The following is a 21,130-nucleotide window of genomic DNA, read 5'->3' as shown; positions in this document are numbered from 1 at the left end:
CACCGCCCGTTCCCGCAGTGCTTAAAACCGCCCCCGACCCGTTTTCTAGACAGCAGCACTAATTTAAATCCGCACCGACCCGACCCGCTTGAAATAGAACCGACACCCGACCCGCAACCGTAATAAAATCAGTTTAGACTATAATAGACACACTTACAAAAAATGTTATTGTTTATTGCCAGATCATACAGAAGTTATCACACGACCATTAACACAAGGACAACTTCAGCCGAAGCTGTCAAAAGGCCGATACATGAAGAACATGGCTGTACGTTACCACAAAACTGAGTAGCCTTATAACATTTTACCAGTGGAACAGACGCGGCTACAACACTATATCTGCCACGCAATTTCGTCTAGCCTATCTGACAATTTTGGGTTCAAACACGCCCTGCACACCACACATAGCCTACTTAACATTTACATTTACATTTATTCATTTAGCACTTAACAGTGTTAAAAAATACTGTTCGATAGAACTGCTTGGTTTACCAGTTATCTGCGTGCTTCCTCGGCGATGAAGTTCCACATTTGCGGCTATCCAACACGAAAATGCATGCAGCAAAGCCTTTCACAACATTGTTTTCTTCAGTTTTGTTCGACAACTTTACCATCTCCACTAGCTATTCTTTTCATCAAGCATCCATCTCGACGAGTCCAAGCAGATCGCGCGCGCGGTAATGATGACTTTTTAAAAGTGAAAGTAGGCTACTGGGAGGGCGTGGGCACAAATAAACTGACGTGGATTTTAAATTATTGTATTAACTTGAAATACAGGCATATTTTTGCAGATGTGTTCCTAAAAATGTGCATATATTTTTACGTTTGCACGTGATTGTTTTAAACCCGTGTTTAGACCTTTCCCCCGTGTCCGATCCGACCCGCACCAGTTTGAGCAAAATTTGCGGGTCACCCGCGGGAACACGAACCCGTGCAGGACTCTGTCACACAAGTCCACACAGTAAAAATTAGATTTGTTGACTCACCATTGCGGTTAATTCTTCAGGAGGAACGTGTCTCTGCGTACAGAGCGGGTCAAATAGGCGTTTTCATCCGAGAAACGCTGTGGTGGATAGGATATGGAGCAGGCCACTGACAGCGACTCACAGTGTGACAGACGCTTCACATAGCACCAACTGCAATATTTAATTTTAAATGAATGTAGCCTACTGGCAGTCTGGCACACGTGGGTGCTCGGCATTTTCCGTGGGTGCGAGGCGCCTATGGCTGGCGACACCATCAGTTAGAAGACAATAACCTCTGCGTTAGGCATTTTGCAGTAACAATATGAAGCAAAAAAGAAAAACTTGTCAAAATGATGTACACTTTTGCTCAACTGGAAAGATCTTTCCAAATTCGATTCTATCCTTCTTAACTAAAGTTGGTTCTGAGAGCTCGAAAATTCAATCCGTTCGCACCTCCATCTTGGTCGGCCCCCCATACTTTTACTCGTGTGTTGTATGGAGGTAGATTTGTGTCTTTATTATTCAATCAAAAAAAAGGTTGCTTCAATCAAAAAATATATTTTCAATCAAAAAAACCCGTTTCAATCAAAGAAAAAAAGTGTTTGAATGCAAAAATATATTTGAGACTCAAAAAAATGCATTTGAACACTATTTTTTTTTGCTTGAAAATGTTTTTTTTGATAGAAGTGAAGGTTTTTTTGTTTGAAGCAACTTTTTTGATTGAAGTATTGTTGTTTTGTGTTTGGGCCATATTATGGGTAGGACATTTGTGTCTTTATAATTCAATCAAAAAAGAAGTTGCTTCAAACAAACAAAACATATTTTCAATAAAAAAATCACTTCAATCAAAAAATAAACCTTTTCAATCATAGAAAAAATGTTTTTGAATGCAAAAAAATATTTGAGATTCAAAAAATTGCACTTGAACACTTTTTTTTTGATTGAAAATGTTTTCTTTGATTGAAGTAATCTTTTTTGTGTTTGGACCATGTTATGGGTAGGACATTTGTGTCTTAATTATTCAATCCCAAAAAAGTTGCTTCAATCAAAAAAAAAACATTTTCAATCAAAAAAAAATAATTTCAATCAAAGAAAAAACTGTTTAAATGCAAAAAAAAAAAAATCATTTGAAGTGTTTTTTTTTTATTGAACTTTCTTTTTTTTTGAATGAAGTGAAAAAAGTTTTGAAGTCGTTTTTTTTTTAAATCATTTTGACACAAACGTACCGCAGTGGGGGCGGGTGCTTCCCCATTGGTCAGACATGCTTGAGTGACAAGTGTCTACACCAACGACGTCTTTCTGACAAGCAAGTCATGGTCGCCACTCGCCAGCGAGCCAGGAAGCAGTGGTGGAGTTGTTGGTAAGTAGATAAAACCGTATTAAAATGATTGGTGTCACGTTATTAGCCTACTCTGTTTGATATTTCGATTAAACATACAGCTTGCTAACTTAGCTCACGTTGACTAATTTGTGTGATGGTGTTAGATATCTGACGCCTCATATTGTCAGGCAGGCTAGCAGGGTGCGCTAACGGCTAATTGAATTGTTTATTTCACTTAAGTAACGTTACAGAGGCTTGCTATGTGCTAGTGCTATATTGTGTTATAATACGTAACGTCATTAGTGGTCAAACAACAGTCCACAGGCCAACTGTTGCCCACAGCGCTGCCTGTTTAGCAGCAACAGGTCATGCAGAGCCTGAGTCTATCTTCTCACACAGCCCACAGGATTACAGCTATTTGACCGTCCCGCTCTCTCTCTCGCTCACGGGTAGTGGTCTCCCCACCATCACAGTCAAATGCTCGCAGACACAGAGGCAGATGCTGTTATTTTGAGAGCGGGGCTTACATATGCCGTCCCGTACGGAAAATAATGTTGCATACCACCGGTAACATGAATATATATTCCGTTGCTCGGTGCGCAAACTAGCTGTGTCAGGCATTATTTATAAGTAGCCTAATGTCCTGCACAACTCCACATGGAAAACTGGCAGTTCAATGAAGTGATGCTTATTGTCTGACATAGTGACACCTTCTAATAAAACATCTTACATAAACATGTCAATAAATCAACACTGAATAAGGCAAGACTTGTAATGGGTTGACAGGACAATACTATATGATATTAGAAATCTAAATAAATGAATACTAATTAAACAAACCATCTTGTCTTCTTTTCCAAAGATTTTCATTAAACTAAGAGCTTTTGTGTCTCAACTGAATGCCAAATTTACCAGAAGGATCATTATTGGCACAATACTTTAAGCTAGTAACTACTTGTACACTATGTCAGACAATAAGCATCACTTCATTGAACTGCCAGTTTTCCATGTGGAGTTGTGCAGGACATTAGGCTACTTATAAATAATGCCTGACACAGCTAGTTTGCGCACCGAGCAACGGAATATATATTCATGTTACCGGTGGTATGCAACATTATTTTCCGTACGGGACGGCATATGTAAGCCCCGCTCTCAAAATAACAGCATCTGCCTCTGTGTCTGCGAGCATTTGACTGTGATGGTGGGGAGACCACTACCCGTGAGCGAGAGAGAGAGCGGGACGGTCAAATAGCTGTAATCCTGTGGGCTGTGTGAGAAGATAGACTCAGGCTCTGCATGACCTGTTGCTGCTAAACAGGCAGCGCTGTGGGCAACAGTTGGCCTGTGGACTGTTGTTTGACCACTAATGACGTTACGTATTATAACACAATATAGCACTAGCACATAGCAAGCCTCTGTAACGTTACTTAAGTGAAATAAACAATTCAATTAGCCGTTAGCGCACCCTGCTAGCCTGCCTGACAATATGAGGCGTCAGATATCTAACACCATCACACAAATTAGTCAACGTGAGCTAAGTTAGCAAGCTGTATGTTTAATCGAAATATCAAACAGAGTAGGCTAATAACGTGACACCAATCATTTTAATACGGTTTTATCTACTTACCAACAACTCCACCACTGCTTCCTGGCTCGCTGGCGAGTGGCGACCATGACTTGCTTGTCAGAAAGACGTCGTTGGTGTAGACACTTGTCACTCAAGCATGTCTGACCAATGGGGAAGCACCCGCCCCCACTGCGGTACGTTTGTGTCAAAATGATTTAAAAAAAAAACGACTTCAAAACTTTTTTCACTTCATTCAAAAAAAAAGAAAGTTCAATAAAAAAAAAACACTTCAAATGATTTTTTTTTTTTTGCATTTAAACAGTTTTTTCTTTGATTGAAATTATTTTTTTTTGATTGAAAATGTTTTTTTTTTGATTGAAGCAACTTTTTTGGGATTGAATAATTAAGACACAAATGTCCTACCCATAACATGGTCCAAACACAAAAAAGATTACTTCAATCAAAGAAAACATTTTCAATCAAAAAAAAAGTGTTCAAGTGCAATTTTTTGAATCTCAAATATTTTTTTGCATTCAAAAACATTTTTTCTATGATTGAAAAGGTTTATTTTTTGATTGAAGTGATTTTTTTATTGAAAATATGTTTTGTTTGTTTGAAGCAACTTCTTTTTTGATTGAATTATAAAGACACAAATGTCCTACCCATAATATGGCCCAAACACAAAACAACAATACTTCAATCAAAAAAGTTGCTTCAAACAAAAAAACCTTCACTTCTATCAAAAAAAACATTTTCAAGCAAAAAAAAATAGTGTTCAAATGCATTTTTTTGAGTCTCAAATATATTTTTGCATTCAAACACTTTTTTTCTTTGATTGAAACGGGTTTTTTTGATTGAAAATATATTTTTTGATTGAAGCAACCTTTTTTTTGATTGAATAATAAAGACACAAATCTACCTCCATAGTGTTGGTGCTCTATCGTTTCCGCATTAAGTCGTAACTAGAGTAAGTTATTCTTTTGACGGAAAAACAAACTTGCTGAACCGATTTCATTTAATAACGTTTAATATAGTTACAAACACTTATAGTTTGTACATTGTGTGAATGTGCTCCTTTACGTATATTGGCGGGCAATAGCCAAGTATTTTAGGCTATTTTATTTTTTTCATTCCAAAACATAAACAAAAATAATAATACAAAAGTCATTTTTAAATATATTTTTGTTGTAATAATTGCAAAAAAAAAAAAAAAAAAATCTGCATTAGCATTAACTATGTGTATAGCCTACATTAAATCATTATCATCAAACCAAAGAAAACACTAAATTTATTGGAGTCTTAATGGTTCATACTGGTGTCCAGTAGAACATGTAACCTTGCCAAAGGTATTTTATTGGACCTTAATGGTATCCAATAGAAAAAAAAAGCCACCAATAGAAGAAAGCAAATTACCAATAGAGACCTACTAGGACCATTACAGTTTCCATTAAAACCAATACAGACAAATAGACAAAACATGCCACCAATAGAAGAAAACAAATTACCAATAGAGACCCACTAGAACCATTACGGTTTCCATCAAACCCAATACAGTTTCCAATACAACCATTAAAACCATTAGCAATTCTGTAATGGTTTCTATTGTTTTTTTCAGCAGGGGAGCAAGGCGGACCGCACTCGGACACATTTCTAACCGGCATGCATCTCGCGCTGATCACCGGTGATCGATTCTGCGCAGATTTTGCTGATCTCAAACAAGCCTATTCCTTTTCACTGGGAAATACGTCACAACACTGGAGAAAAGTATTTCCGCTATTGAGTGGAGCTCCACTCGCCCCGTAAGCAAAGAGTATAGAAGTAACAAGAGGCGAAACTCCGTTGCAGTTTTGACAACAGCCACTAGGTGGCGCTTCGGTAGCGCGGCCGCCATTTTGGACTGAACCAACGACTTTACCGTTAGCACAACTACTGTACAGCATTAACAATATGTCTGGAAATAATTGGAAACAAAGAAAACAGTGTTCTGCCATCAACTGCAACAACTTACCAGTGTACAACCAATCAACTAGCATCTCATAGATTCCCTAAAGATCCAGAGAGGTAAAGTAGAAAAGGTTTTATGAACTTTAAAGTGAGCTAACGTCAACGATAACAGGTAAAGTAACGTTAATGTAAGCTATCCCATAACCGCAGTAACAGTTTGCTAATGTATTTGGTCGAAATTGTCAAGACTCGAAATGGGCTTTTTAAATCGCATACTTTCAGAGATATATGAACACCTAACCTGGCAAATGACCGCTTTATTAATTCATTGTTATCACGAAATTAACCCTTTACCTGTCACCTTTTTTTCGCATAAACATGAAAATCACTATCCAAACTTAAATGGTTGTAATTCAAGAATGCTTTGGAATTTAGACATATGGTTGGTCTTGTTTTAATTTGTCAGATTATTGTTGAAGTGAAATAAATTATGAAAGTGAAATAGAAAAAAGTTATATAAGTTTGAGTTTATTAAAATGTACAAATTTAAAAAATATAATTATTTATATTTTATACAAAATATATTTTACTCTAGAACTGCAAGAAAATGAAAGCAAAAAATCTGAACAAGTTGTGTTCCACATTTTAGGTTGATATGTTGATATCTCGCTCCCTCACCCTTTCTGCCGTGTGCTCTACGGTTTGGAGCTGCACGCTCTTGCTCGCTCGCTCTAGATTCCGGGTGGTTTTAGCTAATTTGCGGGCATCAGAAAGCCGCTATCAATATGCGGGAGACTCCCGGTTCTTCCGGGAGACATGGGATGTCTGCTCTAGAGATATTAAAAACTATAAACTACTTTTTTAGTTCATTTAACCGCTTTTGAATTTGAACCCGGTATCGTTCAATTCTATGACAGCTGTGTTGCGTTCAGTCCAAGATGGCGGAGCTGCAGCTCTGCGCATGGGTGAGTTTGTTGCAATGGAACGTTCTATTGAGTTTCGCCTCTTGTTACTTCTATACTCTTTGCCGTAAGTCTGCAGCCAGACCCTATTGAGAAAAGTCGTTTGCAACTTCCGGGTCACGCGGACTTTAAGGTCGCGATCGAGTACTTTTGTCTTCACCTGTGAGGACAGCCTCCTAAAATGTCTTTAAAACTCCCATGTTTCACTGCTTTAGTCAGACTTGATGACTGCAGCGTGACAGTACGATCTCAATAATGAATCCTGCTGAAGATTCACTTCACTGAGTTTCCTACTGCTGTAACTGGATATTGTAAGTATGTTATCATTGTTTCTAGTGAACTGGTTATTTAATCTTCTGGAAACTGAACACCATTCACTCTTAATACGGGTAGATGAGGAGTAACAACTAAATATGCAATATCGTATTTAAAAAAAAACTGATGAAACTGAACAGGCATTATTCAGTGAACATTATTCCTTTATCCTGCAAAAATATGTTTGTAAAAAACAAAATTGCTTGTATAAAAGAATATTACGAATAAGATCAAAGACAGACCATATGTTCATTTCCATTCAATCCGTATTCAATATTTGTTACTTTTTAGTTTGTATCTATTATTACAGGGACTAAAATTATGTTTGTTATTTATATTAGTCACATTTCAACACAAATTCCAGACTGCTAGCCTAATTTTAATAAAGATAATCTGAGGAAAGTTAAACCAGATTTCATGAGCATTTACAAGAAATTATTAATTTAAACATTTTAATTTGTGTTCATTTCAGACAGACTAAATGAATTGTTTTAATTCCTCAAATGTAATTTTGATCTACAAATTCTTAACCAGTTTGAAATATTCAAAAGGTCTTTCTAATCCTTTGTAATATGAAGAACATGATACTTGACTTTATCCTTGACAGAGAATATTACAAATGCTCTGTAGTTGGTATTAATAAAGAGCAGGTAATTGAGCCAGAATCTTTTGAAAAAGCTCAGTGTTATTGATTTCTTTTGGTATCTGTGAAAGGGGTTGGATGATTTTAATATTATTTGTATGTGTTTTCTATATTATTTCTATGTGGTCTCTTTATGTAAATTTCTATAATTTCAGTGTGTGGAAAAGACTTTTATTTTGGTCTGATGTTATGACATCATAAGGCTGCGCCACGCTCCTGTGATTCAATTCGGCTAAGGAAAGGTTTGTATTTAAAGTGTCTAATGCTGCCTTCATGTGCTATCGGAATTATAGTTTCCTAGTTAAAAAATTGGGCATGAACGCCCTCTCAAGACAAAATTTGAATGCAATGAGCTCGTAATCACAACTTCAAAAGTGAAGGCAGCATAAATCCATATTACCGTATTGTTCCGAATATAAGATGACCCTGAATATAACAAAAATGAAAACTCGAAGTTCTCATTTAGTAGATTTCACTGTGACTGATTTCTCACCTCTATTATGTACAGTGACATATATGTAGGCATGTCAAAAAACACAAGTGTTTGATCTGCATTGCTAATCTGATCCAAGGGATATGAATGTTTTTTTTTCCTTTGATCACATAGCACTGAAAAGACAGCATGTGCTATATTATTATATTTCAGAGTTAAATAAAGAAGAGCAAGCTCACTCACTGGACTCCGGAGTCTCTGTGTCCGATTTATCCTCGGGCGATGGTGGTTGTGACACATCTATGAAAGACTATCAATCGACTGAACAACATCGGACTGTTTTTAGAGGTAAATCCACATTTGTTCCTTTTAAGGGTAGGAATGCCTCTTTGGACACTTATTGTAGGCTAGTAGAAAGCGATGTAACTTCTATATTAAAATCCAAAAGACAATATAAACTTATACATAAAAACTGCAGTTTCTCCCTGAAGTCGTAGGGCAATCACTAATTCATTACGCATCATTCTTACGCCGCATCAAAGCGGCCACTTTGAGGATATTGCAGACCTGCCAACCTGTACGCATTTTGCATAGCGGATACGCATTTTGGGCTCAAAGTACGCTTGTACGATTTTTCACTCTAAACTACGCAAAAACCTGGTGACGCCTTTGCACGCGCAGTCCTCAAATCAAGCAACAGCAAAATAAGCGGAGTTCGACCAATCATAGCGCTGGGTTCATTTCCCAAATAGCAAGCGAGGAATGATTGACAGATGCGTAAGGCCTATCATTAAAAAGGGACTGAAAATCGACAGCAATAAAGAATCCCGCTTGATCCCCCTTCCACTCCCGAGGCCCGCCGTCGGACTGATTTTAGAGGACAGTACAGAGTTAGAAGGTAAACGGCCTGTGGTGGATGTGGAAAGTTGAAATATTGAATTGAGTTATCTTAATCTGGATTCGTTTATCACACGGGAGTGATCGCATGGATTATCTTAAAATACTCCGTCATTCATTAATGGTTACTCAGATAAGAGGAAGACATCATTCAGCCATGCAAATTATAAAATACTCAAGTAATGCTGAACAATAAATCTAAATAAAATTTAAATCACTATGGCTTAGTGTGATTTGTGGATTACTCAGGGGTGCAAACAGCGCGCTTTTCGGCGCCTCCCGCTTTTTTCGCGTCAGTTTGGGTGACTTGTGTGAATCGTGCAGATCCGAAGAGTTTTTTTAAGAGGGGGGGGGGGGTTGAGAGTAAATAGGAAATAAGCGAATCAGAACGCTGCGCGTCAAACCAGCAGTATGTGCGCAAGCGTGAACCACTAGTGTTTCTGTCTCACTCTGGATCTGCCACTGCATCACATTTCTCCCTGCGTGGCGTGGAGTGTCCGTTTTTATGTCGGCTCTCATGTTAACTGGTTAGAGCTTGTGTTAGAGCACAATGCCTGCGTGACACACACACTTCTCAAACCGCGCCGAAACCGCGTGCTAGAAATAGAACCGCAACCGACGCCTATTTTTCAGCGACACGCAAGAGTGTTGGAAGTTTTCAGACAAAATAGAAGGCGCAAATACATATTAATAAATTACATTTTGATGCTTGAAAGTCTCTCGGTTTTGACAAATGCATATATAATTGTAATTTAAAAAATAGGCCTAATTATCGATTTTCAAGTATTGCCCCTGTCAATAGGCCTACAGAACGAAATATTCTGTAGCCTATTTTGCCGTCAATACTGCCGACGTTGTCTTTGCTGTATCAGGCTATATATATTATGTTGAACATCCAAATGTAGATGGTCTGTCGGCGCACAGATCTCGAGCCACGCAGTCGCAGACAGCACGTGAAGTTCGTGAACACCGAATTCCCTTTTCTTTCTTATCTATTTGAGTTTGAACAGACATGTGCTCGAAAAAATAATCCAGTGTCCGTTTTAACGAGTTTCCCCGTAAATGCAGTCAAAATAAAACGGATGCGTGTCATTACCAGTATTAGATACGTGCATTCGTCTTAAAGGGACAGCACCCAATATACCTGCAGCTGTTTGTGTCACCAAAGTTAATCAAACAACAAAAGAGAAAGAGAAAAATCACGTTTTGTCAAAAGATAAACTGTATTAATACTTAATAGTTAATTTACCTGAAAAACATAAAGCACTGCTTTATTTCTCATGTATTTGTGTTTTATTGTATTTATATTTATATTTGTATTTTGTTTTTTAGTTTCTATGCAGATGCACTAGGCCTACCCTACACAATTACCCCAATCATCCTAGAATTATTAATTATTTACAAAAAGAGCTATTCAAATCATCAGGTGAAATTGTTTTCAGGAAGTAGCAGTAAAGCAAGAAGAAGAAGTGCAAGATAGTTTTTCTAAATTTCATTTGACTCTGTGCCTATAGGGGGTACGGTGGGTTGGGGAGGGTGGCAATGTAGTATCTGGATATTTGCCGCGGGACGAGGGCTTCGATTACCTCTCTCTTTTTTGACCATACATGTGTTTGCACCCCTGATTACTGATAAGCGCGAATCTGGAGAAACAGGCGTTTATTTATTCATTCTCAGTGTTGAGAAACATAGCCTGCATGTGTTACGTTATTGTGTTAATAATAACTAAAGTACCTATTTATGTTACATATTTATTTTGTATGAAAACTAACGCGTTAGTTACTTATGGATTACAAAGTAGGCTACCGTTGTCTCAGTGCTGTGCGAGCTCTCTCTCACAAACACGGACGCACGCACAGAGAGAGAGAGAAGATAATTGTAAAATGAAAATTGACGGGCTAAGTTTAAATTTTGTTCTTGCTTGTGTTTTTTCTGTCAAAATGTCAGAAAGTATTTTTTATTATCCTTTTGTGTTTTAAAAATTTGTTAAATGACGGACGCTTTACCGTTAACACAGCCATCATTATATGTCGGATTTGTCTTATTCGAACTTACAGGCTACTTGATATTCTTTTTAGAATAAGCGATTAGAATAGTTCCCAGTATGTATACAGTTAGAAGATGGCTGTGTCTCATGTGACCTTGTTATTTGTACACGCTGTGACTATACAAATCACAACATGTAAATAGGAAAATGTTATTTTGTCACTTATTGGGAGCAGTATGCTAGCTGGAGCCGTTCCAGTCTTTGTGCTAAGCTAGGCTAGCGGTGGGTGCGTCAGACAGAGTTACGGCACGCACGTTGATGAAAAGGGTATGTATGGACTTATCTTACTCTGGGGGATACGGTGAATAAGCTAAAGTCCCAAAAAGTAGGCGTGTTTCTTTAAAACTGTCTTTTTGGGCACGCCATCTTCTAACATTACACTCTGACACACTGTAATTCATAGCTGCTTAATGAGTTGTTTGATGACTCAGTTGTATTTATCAGTTCTGGGCGGAAACACCCGTTTTAAACGTATTTGGCCCTCCCTATTTTTTTCGGGTGTATTATTGACATAAAAGTTTAAACCCCGAATATAAGACGACCCCATTTTTTTAGATGTATTTCCAAGAAAAAAAACCATCATCTTATATTCGGGACAATACTTTAACTGTTTATACAATCTATAGTATAGAGAACTGTGAAATTATTTAATTATTATTGAATGTAACACTGTAATGCTGTACATAATAACATTAATGATCGTCATTGTTTGTCAGTAAAGCCCATCCATACACGAGTAACAGAAAAGGTGCGTCATATTTCGCCTCCCTATATCGTGAATCAGTTTATTATGAACACGAACTTGGTCACTGGTAAGTAGTGATGAGAGAAACTTAATCAAGTTAAATTAATCAAATCCTTTATATATAAATTATAAGTAACTAAATATGATATGTCTGTACAATTTGCTTTCTCTTAATAATATACAATTTCTTTATAGCTAATCAGGTTTAAGGCCACTAACTCTCACTCTTACTGACTCTTACCAGTGAAGAGTCACAGAGATTTAGTTTGTATTTATTTTTCTTTCTGTTAATTATTCTCATCTTATTGTCCAAACACACAGAAAAACTCCAGGTGAAGCAGCTGAGATCCATGTGACACTATTATAAAGATGGCATTTATTAAAGAGGAGATTGAAGAAATGAAGATTAAAGAAACATTCAGAATGAAACAAGAAACTGAAGAACAAACAAAGATGGCGTTTATTAAAGAAGAGAGTGAAGACATGAGGATTGATAAACCATTCAGAGTGAAACAAGAAGATGCAGAAGAACAAACAAAGATGGCGTTTATTAAAAAAGAGAGTGAAGACATGAGGATTGATAAGCCATTCAGAGTGAAACAAGAAGATGCAGAAGAACAAACAAAGATGGCGTTTATTAAAGAAGAGAGTGAAGACATGAGGATTGATAAACCATTCAGAATGAAACAAGAAGTTACTGAGGAACAAACAAAGATGGCGTTTAATAAAGAAGAGAGTGAAGACATGAGGATTGAAGAAACATTCCGAGTGAAACAAGAAGATGCAGAGGAACAAACAAAGATGGCGTTTATGGGCTCGGTGCACAAGATGGCGTGCTTAAACTTCCCGGAAGCAAGTGTGTGCATGCTTACTTCCGATCGTAATAACACTGTAAGGGAAGAGAAAAGAGCGAATATGAGCGGGTTTAAAGTAAAAAAGGACAAGATAATCTATCAGCGACAGGAGAGAAGATCATCGTTACATTGCTGTGTACCCCAATGTGCTAATTCATCTCGTTATAACTCCGTCATAAGCTTTCATGCGTTCCCGATTGACTCAGACATTCGGGCTCAGTGGTTAGCCAATATTCGCAGGGACAACTTCAGTCCTACAAAAAACACTAGAGTGTGTAGTGTACATTTCCAACGAGATGATTTTGTTTTGACTACTAGGACACTAAGAAAACTTAAAAGGGGAACTGTCCCTTCTCTTTTTGCGTGGAATCACAATACCCACGCAAAGAGCAAATGTTTGAGACCATCGACCAAGATGTCCCCTACCTGAGACATCCCCATCTGACTCCAAGATGAGTGAAACCAAAGTCTTTATTTGTCAGCAAAACTCCACATTGTGTCATCCGGCAGGGTTTTTCTGACAAATAAACAGACATATCTCTCAGTACAGCTAAAATGGAGAAAGATTAAACATTGTTCTTTTACGTATACTGTCGACATTCTAACAATGCAAAGCTGGTTGAAAATCAGCAAACTTGTCCTTTAAATTAAAGCAGTGGTGTTCAGCCCTGCCCCTGGAGCGCCACTGTCCTGCAGACTACAGTTCCAACCCCAATCAAGCACACCTGCCTGTAATTTTCAAGAAACCCTAAACACTTTAATTTGGTGGTTGGTGGTTTGCTGGTTGAGGTTTGTTTGTTTGGGGTTGGAGCTAAACTCTGTGGGACAGTAGCTCTCCACTAGCAGGTTTAGAACACCCCTGAATTTAAAGCGAGAGTTCACCTTTTACTCAACCTGTGTATTAGTTTCTGTATATGAAAAAATTCCCTCTCCCTTAAATGAGCTTGTAACTCCTGTAAACGTTTTGTAACAAAGTTTATTTTACAAATGTTGCATTTTTTTTATGTTCAAGTTAACAATTAAAACTATAAAACGCTGACTGTAACGACTCTGCTTACATGTAAAAATAGAAACAGAAGTAATCTCCTTTCTCTCTAATTATTCTGGCTACTCTATTGTCTCTGTATATACGCTGAATTACCATGTCGTCTTCTGCAAAAACAACAAAATCACACCACTCCATTCCTGTAATCAAGAGCTAGTCTTAGATCTGCCAGTAGTAGCTGTGCTGCGATTTTAGTTCCATGGTGCTACTGTGCAATTTTAGATAGCTACAGCATTCAGGCATTTTATTCCAAGCAGGCCACAGTGCGGTCTTTCTGTTGGGTCAAACACAACATCATTACGTGACGACCCTGACCAGGGGGCATCAAGGTGGATGACAAACCCACAAGGCAAGAAGTTAGTCTCTATTATTCTGCAATACTCCATAATGGCTACAGGGTTCAATGATTCTTATTCTTCTGGCCATGTCCAATGTAGTCTCCAGTGATTGAAGATACAGTATAATTGCTGTTGGTGACTTCACCCAACCTGCAGCTGGTAGGCTCAAGCCTGTACCTATCTAAGGGTAGAAATGATGGGTGGAAAATTACTGTCCGGCTCACTGGCAGTCGATGCTGGAAGGAGATGGGACTGCCTTCTTAAGTTTCTTGCACACCAACTCCGAAATTTCCGAAGTTTTTTTTTTTTTTTTTTTTTGGTATTTGTCATCCTAAAAATATTTCACGCACAGAAACCTTGCACAGAGTCCAATGCGTATTAATTAATCTGTTGCGAAAAAATCGAGTCAATATAAAATGGAGTCTTCAAGCAGTAAGGGTGATTTTGTTGTCCTCTTCCTTCTTAAAAAGAGAAAAAGAAAGAGGAAATATTGGGTCCATCCAATCCTGAGATTGCATAGAGAGGAAGCAGAGTTCCGCCTCCTTATCAAAGAGCTGCGGGATTATCCTGAGATATTCAAAGTTTACATCAGCATGTCAGTTGCTCAGTTAGATGCTTTGCTAGCAATACTGGAGCTGTATATTAAAAAGAAGACTTTCCGTGAACCAATTGATCCTGAACAGGATTTTGGCGTTCGCTTGTACAGTGGCTCTGAATTGTTAGAACACCTCTCAAAATGCTGAAAACGCAGATAATTGAACCCGATCCGAATTTATGACAGACGACAGTTTCGGAGGCAGTGTGTAAATGTGATTAACACAACGCGAGGTCGTATTTATTTTTTTACATGCGAACGTTATGGGAGAAGTGTGCAAGGACTTTACCAAGAGCAGACTCAACCAGTGGGACTTTGCCGTTGCCATTGTGGTATGAACAGTGCAATGTCTGTTGAGTCTTTGTAAACCTCTGAAACTTAAAGCACATCCTGATCAGGCAGCCCTTCTTGCTCTGCTTTGTAAAGTGTGCTCCTGTGAAGGAAGGAGCACACTTTACATTTTCTTTAAAAAAATTTTTTATTTAAACAGTCATGGCATAATAAAAATAAAATGTCAATTGCTCTTTGACATAGAAGGTCACTGTAGTATAAAAATACAGGGTGGAAAATAACCATGTTTGCAAATATGACTTTTATTGTGATAAAAAAAAAATTAACCAACATTATAAGTAAACAATACACCCGTCTGAATCTGCCAAATCTGTGTGTGTTTTTTCCACACAACCTCTGTAAATATTCCAGAAGAAAATTACCTACTGTTTTTCGGCAAACTCAGCAGTCCTCTAAGAAATCTAATCTCGTCGGAATGCGAATGTCTGTGATTGCCGATAATATTTTTTCTACAATGCTTTTCCTTCTGTGTTTTGGACAACGTGAACTACTGCAGAAGCTCTGGCTAGTGTGTCCGTATTCTGCTTGTTGAATGCCAATTATTCCCAGTGAAGAAATAAAATAATAAAATCAACAAGAAGAGCAAGATCCTGTAAACTGTACAGACTGGCCACTGTAATATCAGTGTTAGATAAGATTACCTTCATTTCTGCACGCGATGACATACCGGTAATGTTTAAGTTATTTATACACACTTTATTCCAGTGTGTTTATTACAAGAAGCCAGTTCTATAAAATCATGTCAAGTTTATTTTAAATATTTACTAAAAACCAAATTAAGACATTACACTCTGCCAACTGAAAAGAAAGTTTATTAGGATGCCAAACTCTGAAGAAGTCAAGTCCATAGTCTCAAGATTTGAAGAGAAGTCTGTTTCTCTGGATGGAACACACATTCCCATCATAGCTCCCTCTAGCTTTAACACTGATTATTACAACAGAAAGGGGTGGTACATTGTGCTTTTACAGGGCTTGGTTGACCACCTGTACGTTACGTTTTTGACGTTGGCTGGCCTGGGAAGTCTCATGACTCTTGTTTTTCAAAACTCAAAACTACATGCAAAGCTGGAAAATGGCACCTGCTTTCCATCACTGACCAGGGCTCGATTTCCCGACAACGTTGTCTCTTAGAGTGCTACGAAGACTCTAAAGGTATAACTTAACTAAAGGTATACCATTTATAGTCGTGTTCCCCGAACTATACCATAGGAGGTTGCTTAAGATATACTTTCTTAAGTGCGACATTACCAGATGCTGTCTGTGGCGGTGGTGCTGAATTGGTTGATATCAATGGCTAGAGAATCAATTATTCACTCATGCAGGGGCTGCGTTATGTGAGAAAGCGATATGTTCTTTATAAAAGAAGCAATCCAGTTGATATTGCATTTATTAGGTATCATGGGATATTATAAAAATTATTGCTAAATAAATCCAACACTGGTTATTTGGTATAATTTTGGGAAGAGTGCGCAATCAACCCACTACACTATCTGGCAGTATGCTTTCACTGGCCTTTGAAAGGGCTCTGCGGACAGCACTGTCTTTGATTTAGCACAACTATTCGCTGTATCTCTGCCATAGTTTGAGCAAACTCCCCACCACAATCATTCCCTTTAAATAGACTCCTAGGCCTTTACTGCCTAATGGTTTGCCAACTTATGTACCTTTGGATAATATAATTTAAAAGCTAACAACAATCAGTGTAATGACAATTTTATTCTTTGTATGGAAACACTTGTATTAGCCTAACTGGATGTTTTACAACTTCAGAATTAAATTCGTATAGACTGAGATGTAAAGAAGCTTTTTGCAGTGGTGGCCATTAGCGGAGTGAACTGTTAACAGTGATAAGGTAAAGCTAAGAGGGATTCAGTAAACCAACTTTCCTAACGTATGACAGAAGGTATAGTTAACTAAGAACGTTTTGGGGAAACATGTATTAAAGATATGATACAGCTTAAAGGGTTAGTTCACCCAAAAATGAAAATTCTGTCAGTAATTACTCACCCTCATGTTGTTCCAACCCCTTAATACTTTCGTTCAAGATATGTTTGATTAAATCTGAGAGCTGGATCACTCCTCCATAGGCTTCTATGGGATCGAAACTTGCCAGCCCAGAAAAGTTAGTAAAGACATTGTTAAAATAGTCCAAGTGACTACAGTGGCAGTTTATCAAGTGACGAAAATACTTTTTGTGCGCAAAAAACCCCCAAAATAACAACTTTATTCGACTATTCATTTTCTTCTGTGTGCCCACACAGAAGAAAATTAATAGTTGAATAAAGTTGTTATTTTTGTTTTTTTCATTGAGTGAATTCACGTAGTGTAACAGCTCAGCGCTTCTGTGTTGTACGTCACCACGTAGGCTCGCACATCACACACATGACCAGCGTCAGCCAATAGTGAGCCTACATGGCTGTTGTACGTGGCTACAACAGACAATGCAAGTCCAAATAACTTCTACTGCAGTTATATTTAAGACGCCATTCAAACTTAGCTATTAATAAACAACTGTATTGCTCATGACATCACAACAAGTGAAGCCACCGCGCCACCATCTGATTTCAATGCGTAAACATTACCTAACGAGTCAGCTTTTTTATATCTGAACTCCTAAGCATGTAAAGTCGCGAATTGTCCCTGCTTATCAAAAGTATGACTGAGCTGCATATAGGCCTACTGCAAATGTCAAATTTGTGTAAAATTGACAACATTCATATAATGAGCGAGTACATCATGAATCCATTTTCCAAACCAAGTTTTTGTCTTATCCTGAATCTCTACGGTACACCTATAATAAGTGTATATCCAGACTATTTTAGACTGGTTCGGGTCGTAACACGGCGGAGTAGCCCAGTACCTGCGTGACTCATCATGAACATAAACAGAGAGAATGTTCTTGAGCAAGACTGTTTATTAACCGCAAGAGCGCTAAAAGTTACAGACTGCAGCTTTAAAGGGATACTCCACCTCTGGAAAGATGAATGTGTATTTAAATTGGGTCATTTATGTAAAAGAAATGTGAAATTATTTTTTAATTTGGAGCTTTCTAGACTGAGAAAAGCCAGAAAATGATTTTTGGCTCATGTGGATGAAAGACAACAACTCCCAGAATGCACTTGCTTCGCTGCTCTACGAGGCCACTCCCAAGCCACGCCTACTGGTTAGAGAGCAGTTGTAAACAATAAAGCTAACTAGTCTCCGTGAGTCTGCCCGGGTTTTTGAGATCGCATCGCACAAAATGTCCGGGATTCGGCTTTTGCGTTCTACAGTCGCCATTCATTGTGTTTACTGTGGCGAGCAGGACGAGACTAGGGCCGCGGGAGAACGAGGCGAGGCCGGTGGCGTGATTACTGATGACCGACACCTGTGAGACACTGGTCTTGTATCTCTCACGGAGGAGCGGGTATTTTCTTAGCAATGGTAAAACGCACATCAACCGATCACTTGTTTAGAGTTCATGTAAACACTACATTCAGACTCACCAATCGGAATGAATTCAGGTAGACTGAAACAAAAGGTGTGCATGTAAACAATGAATGGCGACCGCAGAAAGCAAAGCTGAATCCCGGACATTTTGGACGATCTCGATGGCCGGACATGCAGGTTTCTGCCGGTGAAATCAAACGCACTGGCACTGATCTGTGATAGGTCTGTTAGCGCATTAGGTCCAACCCCCTATGGGCGGGTTTGAAAGGGTTGGAACTAGCCTAGTGCTTGTAGTCTTAACAGAAATCCCCCCTCTTACACTTCCTCCTACAATGACGCAAAATGACGATTTTTGCGTCATTGTAGGAGGAGGTGTAAAGAAGTAAATACAGATTTCTCTCGTCTCAGGGGAAAATGAGAAAATGTTGCACGACCATTCAATAGTATGACTGGGTTTCTAACATTGCAAAGCTTAATGCAAATGGGTGGAGTGTTCCTTTTAAGGTATGTGCATAGGGCATAGAACTTATTTCACATTGCATGACTTAGTTATTCACCTATGTTATGTAATTGTTATGTGTCAGATAATATAGTTTTTTTAGTACAGTTTTTTTTTTTTGCCAGTTTCTGCACGACGCAGTTATCATTCTCATGTTGTTTAAATAGCAAATCCATTTGCGCCCATTTGTGCGTCCATGGGCGTGCTGGTCTGAAAACGAGGTGTGTTCAGGCGCGTTATTGGTGCGTTGCTATTTTGAGACAAAAATATATATATATTTTTTTTATTTATTTAAAGGGTGCATTATTAATATGTGCCTATAGGTGGGTCCACAACGCGCGTACACTCTGCTTATTACACCCAAAGGGATGCACAGCAGCACACATACATGCCAAATATTAAAAATAAAAGGATTACAATGTAAAAGATTATTATTGTGTACATAAAGATATGGTGGAATCCGGCTTGTCCTGTAGATGGTCTGCCTTAATCTCGCGCATGAGCAGATCCGTTTGTGCTCTGGAGAAGCATTCAGCATTCTTGCAAATTCTGCCATGCAAATAGCAAATCCGCCATGGCACGAACACAATTGGCTTTTAAAGGGAATGGGAGATGAGACTCTGATTGGTTTATTGCACGTTACACCAAAAACACACTCATTACTAAGAATAAGAATAGGGACAACCCTTTTATACCATGCACCAACCATTTTTCCTATCGTTAAACTAGTAAAAGTGGATTCGGACACGGCCTAAGACCATGCGCTTAGATCATTAAAATAGGGCCCAATGTGTCTGGATATTGAGGACTTATTTCCAAATGCTCAATGCTGGGTTCATCCAGACACAACTCTTGTGAGATCCGTTCAACAACACATAAAACACTTTGAGAAACTACACAATAGTGATTCTCCACATCAGTCAGCATTGACTGTCGTCCAGCGAATGAAAACTCTCATAGCAAGAATCTCACAGATCAATCCACACATTCTGTTCTCTTTAGGTGTGTGTGAACACAAATGTAAAATCATTATAACTGAGGCCGTCACCTTTTTTCTATGATGCTCTTGCTCTTCTGCCTCATTCCTTTAATTCAGTGCTCATCGTTCATGATCATCAACGCCTGATTTAAGTGTGAACGCAAAACCTGAAGGTGTGACTTTCTCTGATCTCCTTACAGTATGCTTACATCCTTTGCATACTTTGTTTAAGGTCGCGATCGAGTGCTTTTGTCCTAACTCCCCGTGGTCACAATAACCCCCCCCCCCCCCCCCAAAAGGCACTATATAAATGTAATTAATTTAATAATTAATTATAAAACTCCCATGATTTACTGCTTTAGTCAGACTTTATGACTGCAGCACGACAGTACGATCTCAATAATGAATCCTGCAGAAGATTCACTGAGTCTCTGATCTTCACTTCACTGAGTTTCCTACTGCTGTAACTGGATATTGTAAGTATTTTATCATTGTTTCTAGTGAACTGGTTATTTAATCTTCTGGAAACTGAACACCATTCACTCTTAATAAGGGTAGATGAGGAGAAACAACTGAATATGCAATATCATATTTTCTGAAAATTGAAGAAACTGAACAGGATTTAAACAGACATTATTCATTTATAGTGCAAAACTATATTATGCTTATTTTAAACAAAATTGCGCATATAAAAGAACATTATCAATAAGATCAAAGACAGACCATATGTTAATTTCCATCCAATCTTTATAGAAGACAGATTTGTTACTTTTCAGTATGTTAATTTTAATAAAGGAAATCTGGGGAAATGTTCACCAAATTTCAACCATTTTATTTTAAGTGTTCCTTAAGGACAAAATCAGATTTACCATCACTGTAATCCTTTGCAGTCATGAACCTTTAATGTAATGCACTTTAGTCAAATAAAGTTAAAATTGGATTATATTTATTGCCTTTATATTCTGTGGAGAAACTAAGAGGAATAATGTGGATATATTTTGATACAGTTTTAGTTAATAAATTAAATAATTAGATGTCCTTGAAACCACATATTTAATTTTGATCAATACATTTTTAATGAGTTTAAAATATTTAAAAGTTCTTTCCCAGCCTTTGTTAAATGATGAACAACATACTTGAATTTATATATGATTGAGAATATCACAAATTGCATTTGTTTATAATTGCATTTCACACTAGC

General features: G+C 37.9%; 1 protein-coding gene and 1 long non-coding RNA gene across 2 annotated transcripts in view; both read left to right on the top strand.

Annotated features, from left to right (window-relative positions):
* The window catches only part of LOC308690179, a 1,067,189-nt gene that overhangs the window by 122,085 nt on the left and 923,974 nt on the right, over positions 1–21,130 (top strand). The gene's annotated exons all lie outside the window — the stretch shown is intronic.
* On the top strand, positions 8,417–13,725 carry LOC308689249 (uncharacterized protein). Its single transcript, XM_081362902.1, has 2 exons — positions 8,417–8,498; positions 12,161–13,725. The coding sequence occupies exon 2, from the start codon at positions 12,209–12,211 to the stop codon at positions 13,121–13,123; it is 915 nt and encodes a 304-aa protein (XP_081219028.1). The 5' UTR covers positions 8,417–8,498; positions 12,161–12,208; the 3' UTR covers positions 13,124–13,725.

Source organism: Scardinius erythrophthalmus, assembly GCF_964197995.2.
Source record: "Scardinius erythrophthalmus genome assembly, chromosome: 4".
Lineage (NCBI taxonomy): Eukaryota > Metazoa > Chordata > Actinopteri > Cypriniformes > Leuciscidae > Scardinius > Scardinius erythrophthalmus.
Note: the sequence above shows the minus strand (reverse complement) of the source record. Positions and strands in the feature narration are given on the sequence as shown.